The 12,891-nt window shown below is 42.1% G+C and overlaps 1 protein-coding gene across 1 annotated transcript in view; it reads left to right on the top strand.

Moving 5' to 3' along the window:
- LOC108295990 (catenin delta-2) overlaps positions 1-453 on the top strand; it is a 688,803-nt gene extending 688,350 nt beyond the window's left edge. The window contains exon 19 of the mRNA XM_017518360.2: positions 302-453. Within this exon, the coding sequence (XP_017373849.2) occupies positions 302-453 (152 nt within the window). The remainder of the gene's footprint in view (positions 1-301) is intronic.
- Positions 454-12,891: the final 12,438 nt, after the last annotated feature.

Here is a 12,891-nt window from a genome sequence, read left to right as displayed (position 1 = left end):
GTGTGTTCCCAGGGCGAAGGCAAGGTGTGTTTCCAGGGCGAAGGCAAGGTGTGTTTCCAGGGCGAAGGCAAGGTGTGTTCCCAGGGTGAAGGCAAGGTGTGTTTCCAGGGTGAAGGCAAGGTGTGTTTCCAGGGTGAAGGCAAGGTGTGTTTCCAGGGTGAAGACAAGGTGTGTTTCCAAAGTGAAGGCAAGGTGTGTTCCTAAGGTGAAGGCCAGGTGTGTTCCCTTTCATTTCTTAGGAAATGCTTCTGAAGTACTCTTAGGCATTCTGAAATGCCGAAGAGGATTCTATTTCTTCCAGCCCTCCCCACCCCCAAGTTGCCTGAAATTCTGAAGTCATCTTATCCTGTTGCTGGCATCTTCCGGGTCTGGCTGACCCACCCTGGCAATCTCCTTAAGGGAAAGGTGACCTGTTCTTCTGGAGGATCCCGGCTCCTCCCCATTGTGGCCTGACCACTCACAGGCTGGAGGATGCCTATGTCAGTTTACTGCTAGAATCAATGATTGCAAATCATTAACAGAATGTTTAAGAGTAGGGATATGCAGTTTATTTTTCCTTGTTAATTCTCTAGAAGACTTTTGGAAAGCTATGCCCCCAGCCCCCACCCCCTCACATATTTAGATTTAAATTGTTGCCAAGAATATAGTTTAGTTTCCTGGGTGGCATTTTAAAAATAAAACTGACACATCCCTCTTTTAAATATGTCCCTTAAAATCTGGATACCACAGTGGTTTAGTACCCAGAGTCGTCCTCTTCCACAATATGTGAGCAGATTACCTGTCAATATTAGAAACTTTACGACAGCTCCTGAAAATTTTACCCTGATTAATGTATTTTATGCTTTAAAGTCTCTCATTGCTCATTCTCTTTGCAAACAAAGTATATATAAATTAAGATATATTTTAAATATTTCTTGTGGTATTGGTCTTTAACTTAAAACTTTCTTATAGATCGTTACTATACTTATTAGCAGAATAAAATTGATCAAAATAATGTCATTTATCTTGATTAAAATTATTTAATGTAAAATGTAAAATTGTATTGGAAATGCATTCACCAGATGGATGAGGCTTTTTTTCCCAATCAATTCCTATATTCAAAAATAATATTACTTATTGCTTGACTGAACAAGATTCAGTCTCATTTTATTCTTTTTTTGTTTTTATAGATTTAAATACTGAAAAACATTACTTATATCTATCAGGTGAAGAGAATAGGTCTTTCCTGATAGTAATACTACTTGATTCTGTGAACTCCTTATGCATTGATTTTTTTAAAATCTCAATGGGATCCATCATCAGAAGTTATTTTTAATGATCTATTAGCTGTCAACGTCATTCAGTCTTCCTTCAATTTTGTTGAAGGTAAAGAACTGGAAACTGCCTCTTTGAGGAAAAGGATGAACTGTCCATCATCATGGTTGTTCCTTCTCAACCCAGACACTGGCATTGAGCAAATACCCTTGGCTTCATGTCAGAGAATGTTTGCCAGTCTGCAGCAGGGAGAAAATTGGCCTGGTTTTGTAAAACAAGAGAAGGGAAGCTGTGAAAGATCATGCAAGCACGTTTTTCAGGCAGACCAGTTTTGTTCTCAGTGCCTAAGGAAGTTGAGAATCTGAAAATGGATTCCCTTAAAACCCCAAACCCTGCATCCCCTTGGCAAGCCTTCCTGTTGCCCCCAGGGCACACAGGGCTCCATTTGGAGTCCACCCCAGGGTAGCCTGCCCCCGTGGAACTATAGTTATGACCTTGGCGTTGTTCCCACACAGTCAAGGGTTAACATGAGAAGAATGTGCTTCTCTGGTGAATTAGCTCTGGCTTTCCCAAGTCATTTCCACAAATGTCATTTTTGAGCCGCAGTTCCCCAGAGGGAGCTTACACAAAGAAAAGCAGCCAACTGTGTGGTGTGAAGCACCAGGCAAGATTTAAGGATGGCATTTGAAGCTAATTAAGACTACAGTACGAATTTTATGCTAGATCATAATTTCTTATCTTCATATAGAGTATCATTATTGGGACAATGAGTACAATATTTAAAAATTCTCAGAGACCAATTAAATATAAAGAAGTTCAGCTTTCAAACTGGAAGTGCCACACTTCAGTTTTCATACCTTGAAAGTCTAATGTGGTTGTTTAATACAGTTGCCAAGATACGGTGATACCTAGTAGGATGTTTCAAGGGTTTAGTAGAATTTTATCCTTGTGTACTAACTTCCAAGGTGTGGAATGAATTTGTCTCCTAATTCCTTCATCTGACAATATTTATTGAGTGCCTACCATGTACCAATCACAGTACATCAAAGTTTCTGCTTTGTGGAGCTTACAGCCTAGTGGTGAAAACAGTCTCAAAAATAAGCAAACAGGCCTGGCGCAGTGGCTCACACTTGTAATCCCAGCTCTTTGGGAGGCCAAGGCAGGTGCATTACCTGAGGTCAGGAGTTCAAGAGCAGCCTCACCAACATGGTGAAACGCCATCTCTACTAAAAGTACAAGAATTAGCCAGTCACAGTGGCAGGTGCCTGTAGTCCCAGCTACTCTGGAGGCTGAGGCAGGACAATTGCTTGAACCCAGGAGGAGGAAACTGCAGTGAGCTGAGATTGCACCAGTGTACTCCAGGCAAGGCGACAAGAGCGAAACTTTGTGTAAAAAAAAAAAAAAAAGAAAAGAAAACAGTATCTACTTTCCACACTTCAGATAGGGTAAGAGCTTAGGGAGTGACAAGGGGAAGGGAATGTTGAATGACATGTCAGGAAAGAAGTCTATGAAGAGCGAAATGGTAAGAGATGGACAGGAGCCAGACCTTACACCATCTGGGCAAGGGGGCAGCAAGAGCAAAACCCCTGGTGCAGGAGAGAGGTTGGCATGTGGCAAAAACAGGAGCAAGGTCAATGTTTTGTCATAGATGGTAAATGAGGCAGGGAAAGGTCAGAGATGCTGATGGTAAGTGTGGGATGCCTTTCAGCCTGGATAAGGAATTTGGATTTTTCTGAGAAGTTCAGCTCATGAAAGCATGGTCAGATGTATATTACTAAAAGTCCTCTCTGGCTGCTGGTTGGACAGTAAACAGTAGACAGTAGACAGGATGGAAGACCAGTGAGGGCTTGAATTCTGGAGTCTGGGAAGGAGATTGTGCTGTCCAGGACCAGAGCTGTAGCACAGCCTTTGAAAAAGTGTTTTGAAGGTGGAACCAGCAGGCTTTGCTGATGGATGACACACTTAAGGCTGTAAGTGGGAAAAAGACAGAGGAGGGGAGGGGATGGTAAATCCCAGCTTTGATTTTGGACTGAAAGTTTGAAACGTCTGTGAGACACAGAATGGGAGATGCCTAGTAGAAAACCAATAATATTCATTTAAGCTCAGGACTGAGATATTAAAAAAAAAAAAAAAAGGTAGTAAGTCCTGGTCCAATTATGTTAATCTTCTAAGTACAGAAACATCTACAGGAAGTCTCATCTTAAAATAAAATGTCTATCCACAGGTAGATAAGCATTTCTTGGCTGACTAACCAAAGACAGGTTTCTTACATGATTGTCTTCATTTTTACTTTGGAATAAAGAAGACAAGGGGTAATGTTGTTTCTTTGTGTGGATGCTACTGAAAATTATATGACCGCACATGCTCAGATTATTTTAGGTTGACTGCAGGTCATCATGTGAAGTCGTTTTAAGTTCCTCTTACTTGTTTAAGTGCAAAACTGAAACAGATTTATTCATGCCACTACTGTTGAGGCATCTTGGCTGTTTATCCACCCCAGGAAAAAATATGTGACATGGGGAGAGGGCCAATCAGTTGAGACTAATGAGAAGTCTGAATTTCCATCCACTAGTCTAGACCCTCGTGTTGGGTATCATTTGTCTTACTTTTGTTTCTTTAGGCTCGTTATTCCAGATGGTCACATTTTACTACTGAAATTTTCATCTGTCAAGTAATTTGTGTGTGTGTGTGTAGTCATCCTTTATTATACGGCTTCTGGGACTTGATGAGTCCCTGTGCACAGGACCACATACCTAGTCATTCTGTCTTAATCAGCTTTCCATGAGGATGAAACTGTTTTAGGGGCCCATATTTGCAGTGCCAAGTTATTTATCCATGGTATATATTACAATGAAAATGAATGGAAATGCTTCTTTGCTAGTACCTTTGTAAACACAGTGAGGGTAGCTACCTCCCCTTGAGCCATCCTGCAAATGCTGTGGTTGTGAACTTATCTTCCATTTTTCAGCTGTGTGCATGGCTTGGCAGGAGACTCTGTCAAACATTTAGAAGTGAGAATAGCCTGCAGAGAGGCAAATGCTTCCAGAAGATATAAATCTAATTGATAGAGGACCATTAGACATCTTGTAGTCAAGCTCTCCTTGTTTTGCAGAAAAAAAATATTTTACTTCTTCCTTCTTCTTCAAATCCTAGGGAGGCTCAAAAAAACTACAATTTCACATATAAATATGGTGTGAATATATATATATATATTCATGTGTATGGGCATATCTATATATACAGACATATTTCAAAAACAGTTTCTGTGATACTTTTTCTTATAAATTGATTTTTTCTTCATTCATTTGAATCTTAGTTGGCAGTGGGTGAATGATTTTTTAATCTTATATGTAGCTCTGTATGCCACAGTTTTTTTTATAAACAACATGATTTTGGCCCAAGCTATTTTCAGAAATTCCTGTGACTGGCATGAAATGGGAAATCATGGTGATTCTGCCTTCAGATTTCCAACAGAGTCATGATGTTTGTCTGCTTGTAGCTAAAACCCCAGCTCTGTAGTATGGATGATCTACAAGACTGTATTAGTTCATTTTCATGCTGCTGATAAAGACATGCCTGAGACTGGACAATTTACAAAAAAAAAGAAGCTTATTGGACGTACAGTTCCACATGGCTGGGGAGGCCTCACGATCATGGTGGAAGGCAAGGAGGAGCAAGTCACATCTGAGGTGGATGGCAGCAGCCAAAAAGAGAGAGTTTGTGCTGGGGGACTCCTCTTTTAAAATGATCAGATCTCGTGAGACTTATTCACTGTCGTGAAAACAGCGTGAGAAAGACCTGCCCCCATGATGCAATTACCTCCCACTAGGTTCTTCTCATGACACATGGGAATTGTGTGATTCAAAATGAGATTTGGGTGCGAACACAGCTAATCTATATCATTCTATGCCTGGCCCCTCTCAAATCTCATATTCTCACATTTCAAAATCAGTCATGCCTTTGCAACAGTCCCCCAAAGTCTTAACTCATTTCAGCATTAACTTAAAAGTCCACAGTCCAAAGTCTCATCTGAGACAAAGCAAGTCTCTTCTGCCTGTGAGCCTGTAAAATCAAAAGCAAGTTAGTTACTTCCTAGATACAATGGAGTAGAGGTATTGGGCAAATACGGCCATTCCAAATGGGAGAAATTGGCCAAAACAAAGGGGCTACAGGGCCCATGCAAGTCTGAAATCCAGTGGGACAGGCAAATCTTAACTCCAAAATGACCTTTAATTCTATGTCTCACATCCAGGTCGTGCTGATGTGAGAGGTAGGTTTCCATAGTCTTGGGCAGCCCTGCCTCTGTAGCTTTGCAGGTTTGCTGGGTGTAGCCTCCCTCCCAGCTGTCTTCACAGGCTAGTATTGAGTGTCTGTGGCTTTTCCAGGTTCACGGTGCAAGCTGTCAGTGGATCTACCATTCTGGGGTCTGGAGGATGGTAGCCCTCTTCTCACAGCTCCACTAGGCAGTACCCCAGTAGGGACTCTGTATGGGGGCTCCCAACCCACATTTCCCTTCTACACTGCCCTAGCAGAGATTCTCCATGAGGATCCTGTCCCTATAGCAGATTTCTGTCTGGGCATCCAGACGTTTCCATACATCTGAAATCTAGACAGAGGTTCCCAAACTTCAGTTTTTGACTTCTGTGCACTCACAGGCACAACGCTACATGGGAGCTGCCAAGACTTGGGGTGAATCTGTGGCCTGAGCTTCCCATTGTCCCCTTTCAGCCACAGCTGGAGAGGCTGGGATGCAGATCACCAAGTCTCTAGGCCGCACACAGCATGAGGACCCTAGGCCCAGTCCAGGAAATCACTTATTCCTCCTAGGCTTCCAGGCCTGTGGTGGGAGGGGCTGCTGCGAAGACCTCTGACATGCCCTGGAGATGTTTTCCCCATTGTCTTGGGGATTAACATTCAGCTCCTCACGACATATGCAAATTTATGCGGCTGACTTGAATTTCTCCTCAGAAAACGGGATTTTATTTTCTGTCACATCTTTGCAAATTTTCCAAACTTTTATGCTCTGCTTCCCTTATAAAACTGAAAGCCTTTAACAGCACCCAAGTCACATTTTGAATGCTTTGCTGCTTAGAAACTTCTTTCACCAGATACCTTAAATCATCTTTCTTAAGTTCACAGTTCCACACATATCTAGGACAGGGGCAAAATCTTACCACTCTCTTTTTTAAAATATACCAAAAGTTACCTTTGCTCTGGTTCTCACAAGTTTCTCGTTTGCATCTGAGACCATCTCAGCGTGGGCCTGATTATCCATATCACTGTCATCATTCTGGGCAAAAACATTCAACAAGTCTCTAGGAAGTTCCAAACTTTCCCACATTTTCCTGTCTTCTTTTGAGCCCTCCAAACTGTTTCAACCTCTACCTGTTACCCAGTTTCAAAGTCACTTCCACATTTTCAGATATCTTTTCTGCAGCACCCCACTCTACCAGTACCAATTTACTGTATTCGTCCATTTTTACACTGCTGATAAAGATGTACCTGAGACTGGGCAATTTACAAAAGGAAGGTTTATTGGACTTAAAGTTCCACATGGCTGGGAAGGCCTGAAATCACAGTGGAAGGCAAGAAGGAGCAAGTCACATCTTATGTGGATGGCAGCATGCAAAAAGAGCAGCTCCTCTTTTTAAATGCAGGAGAACTCCTCTTTTTACAATGATCAGATCTCATGACACTTAGTCACTGTTGTGAGAACAGCACGAGAAAGACCTGCCCCCATGATTCAATTACCTCCCACTGGGTCCCTCCAATGACACATGGAAATTATGGGGACTACAGTTCAAGATGAGATTTGGGTGGAGACCCAGCCAAACCATATCAACAACCCACCCCATTAGATGAATCAATACACTCCTCATTAAACTTACTGCTTTCTCTTGTTTCCTACTTACTTTATCAATGAAACCAAAATGGACGTCACAGCAACGTAGCACAAGGCTGGGTTCCACACACAAATGATTAAATGAAAGGTACTCATGCCTGTAATCCCAACACTCTGGGAGGCCAAGGCGGGTGGATCATGAGGTCAGCAGATCATGACCATCCTGGCCAGCATGGCGAAACCCTGTCTTTACTAAAAATACAAAAATTAGCTGGGCATGGTGGCGCACCCCTGTAGTCCCAGCTACTTGAGAGGCTGAGGCAGGAGAATCACCTGAACCCGGAAGGCAGAGGTTGCAGTGAGCCGAGATCACACCATTGTACTACAGCCTGGTGACAGAGTGAGACTCCATCTCAAAGAAAAAAAAAGGTCCTCAGTGTGAGATCACCTTCAGACATAAGAGTGACACTGGCCCTGACCAGACCTGAAGCCTCCTGAATCTGAGTCTCTGGCATGTGGTCTGAGCTTCCGTCTATCTCCAGATGCCCTGCAGGGGATTCTGATACACAGCCCAGGCTGAGCATCATGTATCTGCATTACAGAGTGTCAGCCCTAGCTAGTCCAGCCGTTTCCTCTTACGAATGTCACTGCTCTTTCCACACATACGAAGCTGCTTCTCACTGAGCTCTAAATTATTATTTACAAAACTTCTTAGGACCTTAAAAACTCAAGTCAAGTGCTCTTAAGATTGTGCAATGAACCCATGAATTTAAAATACTTAAGCAAGCTGGGCACAATAACACATGCCTATAGTCCCAGCTGCTCAGGAGGCTAAGGCAGGAGGATCGCTTGGGCCCAGGAATTGGAGACCAGCCTGGGAAAGAGAGTGAGACCTCAGTTTTTAAAAATTATAATAATAAAATAATAATTTTTAAAAATACATTAGCAATTTGGAGGGACAAATATGTCATTATTTTGAAATGAGCTATATGCATCACATCAGGTTTTATTATATACTAAACACTAAAATTTTTCCCAGATTCATTTCCATTGGTTTTCTACATCTCATTTTTCAATATTTCCTTAGCAGAAATCTAAGGTAATCAGTCAATGAACATTAACTAAGTGATTCTAGATTCAAGGCACCACTACATATTGTGACTCAGTGCCAGGCATCTACTTGGATTCTCCACTTAAGAAAGATTAATTAATAGTATTGAAATGTGAAAGATTTATTCTCAGAAATAAAAGTCATTGTTTAGACATCTAACTTTTATTCAAACATTTGCTTAGCAAAAGCCTGATGATGGGAGACACCCCCACCGCCATCTCCGTGATCCAGGTCTTTGCGTGTTGCAGTTACACACGAGAACTGACTGGAATGCAGCACTCACAAGAGAGTGTATCTGAGAACTTGCACTATCATATGTGCCGTGACCATGGGATTTTCTTCTGCAGCCAGGAAATCAGCTCAAGCCCAACTGTATTGCAGGTCGACCTCCTGTGTCCTCAGCACACACAGCGATCCCACCGTGACCCAACCCTGCCTGATCGGTCATGTGGCTCATGGCAGTACTCGCCACCCACAAGGACCTCGGGTGTAGGCCAGTAGCAGCTCGTTCTCTCTGTCCCTTGCTCCTCCTTACCTGAGCCAAAGACCACCTAGCCCAGTACCCCCAGTCACAGCCGACCTCCAGAGCGCTGGCTACCTTGGATAGCACATGCCCCAGCACACCCAGCTCCAGACTCCAGGCATTCCTCTACTAACTTAGGTCCTGTTGGGAGACTGCAAATAAATTGACAACAGACACAGGAGAAAAGACAAGGTTTATTCACCAGTGTACGGGAGGACTCAGTAATGGGTAACTCACTAAACAGCTCTGAATAACGGTTTACACTCCAGCTTCATAGGGAAAGGGTGGATAGATAGGGCTTCTGTGGAAACAAATGGGCTTCTAGGGCAAGGGAGGTGTGGCAGTTCTGATAAAGTTTGGTTTATGACATTTCTCACCCCAGGGCTAAGGGTCAGTCTCTCCTCCTTGGCTGGAGCCTCCTCAGAGGGGATTTATGGCAGCTGCATTATCCAGAAAGCCTAGCCTTTAGTCAATGAGGGAAGCTCAAACAAGGTTTCTTTTAAGTTTAAAGTAACCTTTATGCCATTCTAATGAGTTCTTTAAGACTCCACACAACTTGTTTAGAGAGCCTGGCTCATTCAGTACCTATGTCCTTAGCCCTACCTTCTCCAACTGTTTTACTTCATTCATTCCTCAATCAAGCCTGTGGTATAAAGAAATGAACTCAGTCCTGCCACACTTCAAGCCAGCAGTCCCGTGCCAGGTGGAAAATAGGACCCTTGGCATTGCCCTGCTTCAGCCAGGGACAGAGGAGCTGCCAGGAGGCCCATACATTGCTCTCAGAAAACCCGTCAGGGCTCTCAGTTGAACACTGAACAGTAGAGAACATTTAACAATAATCAACCAGAAATAAACAGGCAGTAGGAGAGGATGGAAATGTATAAACACACGCGTGGAACTATCTAGAACCACTAAGTGTGGAACAGAAGCTTTTTATGAGAATATTCTTATGAAACTGGAAAATAAATGATGCTCCCAAAAGAGTCCTGGAGTCATTCAGAAAACGTTAAACCACGCTGACTCTATAGCAAGGCTTCGACTTTCACGGAGAAAATGCTCAAAAACTTCAGTTGCAGCAGTGCCCAGCAAACAGCAAGTGCTGGAGGCGAGGAGGAGCTGGGAGATGAAAGCGATGGGAGACAAGTGTAGGGACTGGCGGGAAGGCGGGGCAGGGGAGGGGATCCCAGCGGACCAAACAGTAATGTGGGGCTTGCAGGGAGCCTCTGATGAAGGTAACAGGAAATGTGCTTCTTACTTCTCCCTTGCCATCTCTAATATTCCTGCTAGTTCTTTTCCTCTTGCGTACCTTTTATTTCGGGCTAAGCGTTGGGCATCGTTGTACATTTTCTAGCTTGACTCCCTTAGGTAAGTTACTTACTGTCTCTGTGCCTTTGTGTCTTCATGTTTAAAATGGAAAGAACTGCAGTGTTGACCTCCTAGGGCTGTTGCTAGAAATCACTGAAGACACGGAGAGTACTTAGAAAAATACTTGGAACTTGGCAGGCCCTGAGCAGACTCACTGCTGTCATTGCCCTCGTGCTTCATAGCAGTAGCTGTGGTGCTGGTCTTACCCTCAGTGCTTTTGTGGGCTTCTCTTGGTTCCATGGAGGCTCCCAAGCAAAGGTTATGCAGTGCCTCTGTTCTGTGAAAAAGAGATTAAACATTTTCAGTATATTTAAAGTTATCTCCAGCCTTTGTGATGATTGTGATGATGCCTTTTCTCCAAAACCCTTTTTTTTTTCTTTCATTTCATTGTAGGCACAAATCTTTTTTATGCAGATGCTTAATTTTTCCCAAAAAGCAACTTACTCCTTTCAACAAGGTTTTCTATTTGGGCATCACATCTCTCTTCTTCGAACAAGCCCACTGGTAAATAATGGAACAATGAAGCAAAGTGTTGGCAACTAAAGAGCAATCTGCAATGACACAGAAGGTGGAATCCCAAGTACCTGTAATTATATTCTCCTACACATGTGCAGAGTTTGATAAAAAGAGAGAGCCAGTTTTGTTATTCCTTTATTTTAAGAGGAAAAAAACTGCCAAGAATTCTTAAGCTTTAATTACCAAAACGAACTTGCCTTAAACAAATTCACACACATGAACACAACGTAGAAGATCAGACACATTTTGCCACCCGTGCATATACCTCCTCCGTGGGGTTGTATCTTTCAAGGTAACAGTTTGTTTCTTTAATATCCTTTAGCACTGCACGGTCTAAATGCTGCAGGTCTAAATGCTGCACGCCAGAAAAGAGCCATCTCTTGGTGTCTCAATGAACCATGAAAAATCTCAGGGAAAACATATTAATACATTTTTCAGCAAATCCTTTGAGATGAGGATTCTCAGGAAGGAATTTAGTACATTATCCAATGTAGTCAAATTCCCTCTTCAGTATTGAATATGCTTTGCTTTATTCCAAAGAGCTCAATCCCCTCCTTTGGACACTGAAATTCATCTGTTTCATTCATAGCATAATGTAAACTTTTTTTTTGTCCCCAACTTCTCTGATAAGCTTGCCTCTGCATACAAAACCATCAAAGCCTGGGGGGAAAATTATTAGAAAAGAAAAGAGAAAAGCACCTTTACTTTAAGCTTCAGATGAGACCAAATTGATTAGTCATCTGAGATTAACTCAGCCTAGCAGTGAGCTTACAGCAAATCACGTCTGTCATCCTTTTCTTATTGTAATTTCTCTTTGAAACTTTAAGTAAATTGCCTACATTAAGTCATGTCTTTAAAAGACTCTGATTAAATCTAAAGCTGAACTAGCCACTGCCCTATATAAATCGTATTTGTTCTAATACAAACAAGTAAATCAACTCATGGGAAAGAAAAAGCATTATGAACACAGACCAAAAATAAGCCTTACTAATGAAAGTGTACAAATCCAAAGGGTTATTCAATAATTTTTCTAGTGTTACTAAGGAAAGGCCAGCTAGCAACTGCCTCAAATGCCCTTATCTGCTTGAGTTTCTAGTGAAAAAAAGTGGTCCTTCATGGTGCCCAAGGCTGCCTCCATAAAGATCATCAACACAACCTATTGCTGAAACACAGCTGAATTGATTTCTTACTGTGGTAAGGGGGATACCACTCAAGGCAGCTCTGGCAGTACCTTGGAGGAGGGAGATGAGATTTTGTGGAGAATTAAGCCTGGTTTAAGGTGAATCTTCCAATGCTAAGACTTGCCACCATTCAGGATTGGTAGAAACAGGAATTCAGTAAGTCTTAGGGCACAAACCGTCTTTTGTTACTTTCCATGTAAGAGTCAGTGGGTTTTTCTACAAGTTTCTGGATTGAACAATTAAGTTATTTGCATTGGCAAGAATCTCTTGGAATAGTAAGTGATGTTAATGAGAACAGTGGGTAATTAAGACCATTTCTATCTGCATGTAAATTTGTTGTCCAGCTGTGTATGTGAGAGGAGAGTATTGGGCAGAGAGTTGAGTTGGGGGGTACATAGTTTTAGTTCTCCATGAACTGAAAGTATGTATGCATCTCAAGAATTGCTCTGTTTTATCATGGGAAAAAAGCCAGATGATATGGAGAAGAAATAGAAACACAGGTAGTACAAAACCATCAGTGATCTGAAATTTATTTCCATTTAACAGCCCTTTGGCTTCTGAGTCCACACCTATACACCCCCTTCAATTCTTCCACCCCAGCTTGGTATGGAAAGTATAATGGACTCTCTGCTCTCAAAGACCAAGCCCCGGCCTTGGCATATTCACAAACACTGGGATTGCTGTGCATGCTTTAAGTGTGAGGGAGCTCATAGAAGATAAACATGGCAGGGCACAGTGCGTATTAAATGCCCACTGTTACATCCTGAAGAAGCAATAAACAAAAGTTTAGCATTTTTAAAATCAAATTTTATTTTGAAGTTTATTCTTAGTTGCTTTGGGACACGAAGTCTGATCATGTCACTCCTGTTTGCCTTTTGAATGAGTCCAAGGCCAACAAAATGCCAGGCTATCAATGTATATTTGTTTAATGAACAGTTAGTTGATAATCATGCTTTAAGTTTATAGCGAACAGGCATTCCAAGATCTATAGCTTTAAAAAAAGAAAACTAATTCTAAAAATTAGAGGAGATGACTCAACTCTTATGAAAAATCTTTTGCAATCCTGATTTCCCAGTTATTAGAAGACTTTTTGTATCTT

Source organism: Cebus imitator, unplaced genomic scaffold, assembly GCF_001604975.1.
Source record: "Cebus imitator isolate Cc_AM_T3 unplaced genomic scaffold, Cebus_imitator-1.0 Scaffold674, whole genome shotgun sequence".
In the NCBI taxonomy this organism is placed as follows: domain Eukaryota; kingdom Metazoa; phylum Chordata; class Mammalia; order Primates; family Cebidae; genus Cebus; species Cebus imitator.
Note: the sequence above shows the minus strand (reverse complement) of the source record. Positions and strands in the feature narration are given on the sequence as shown.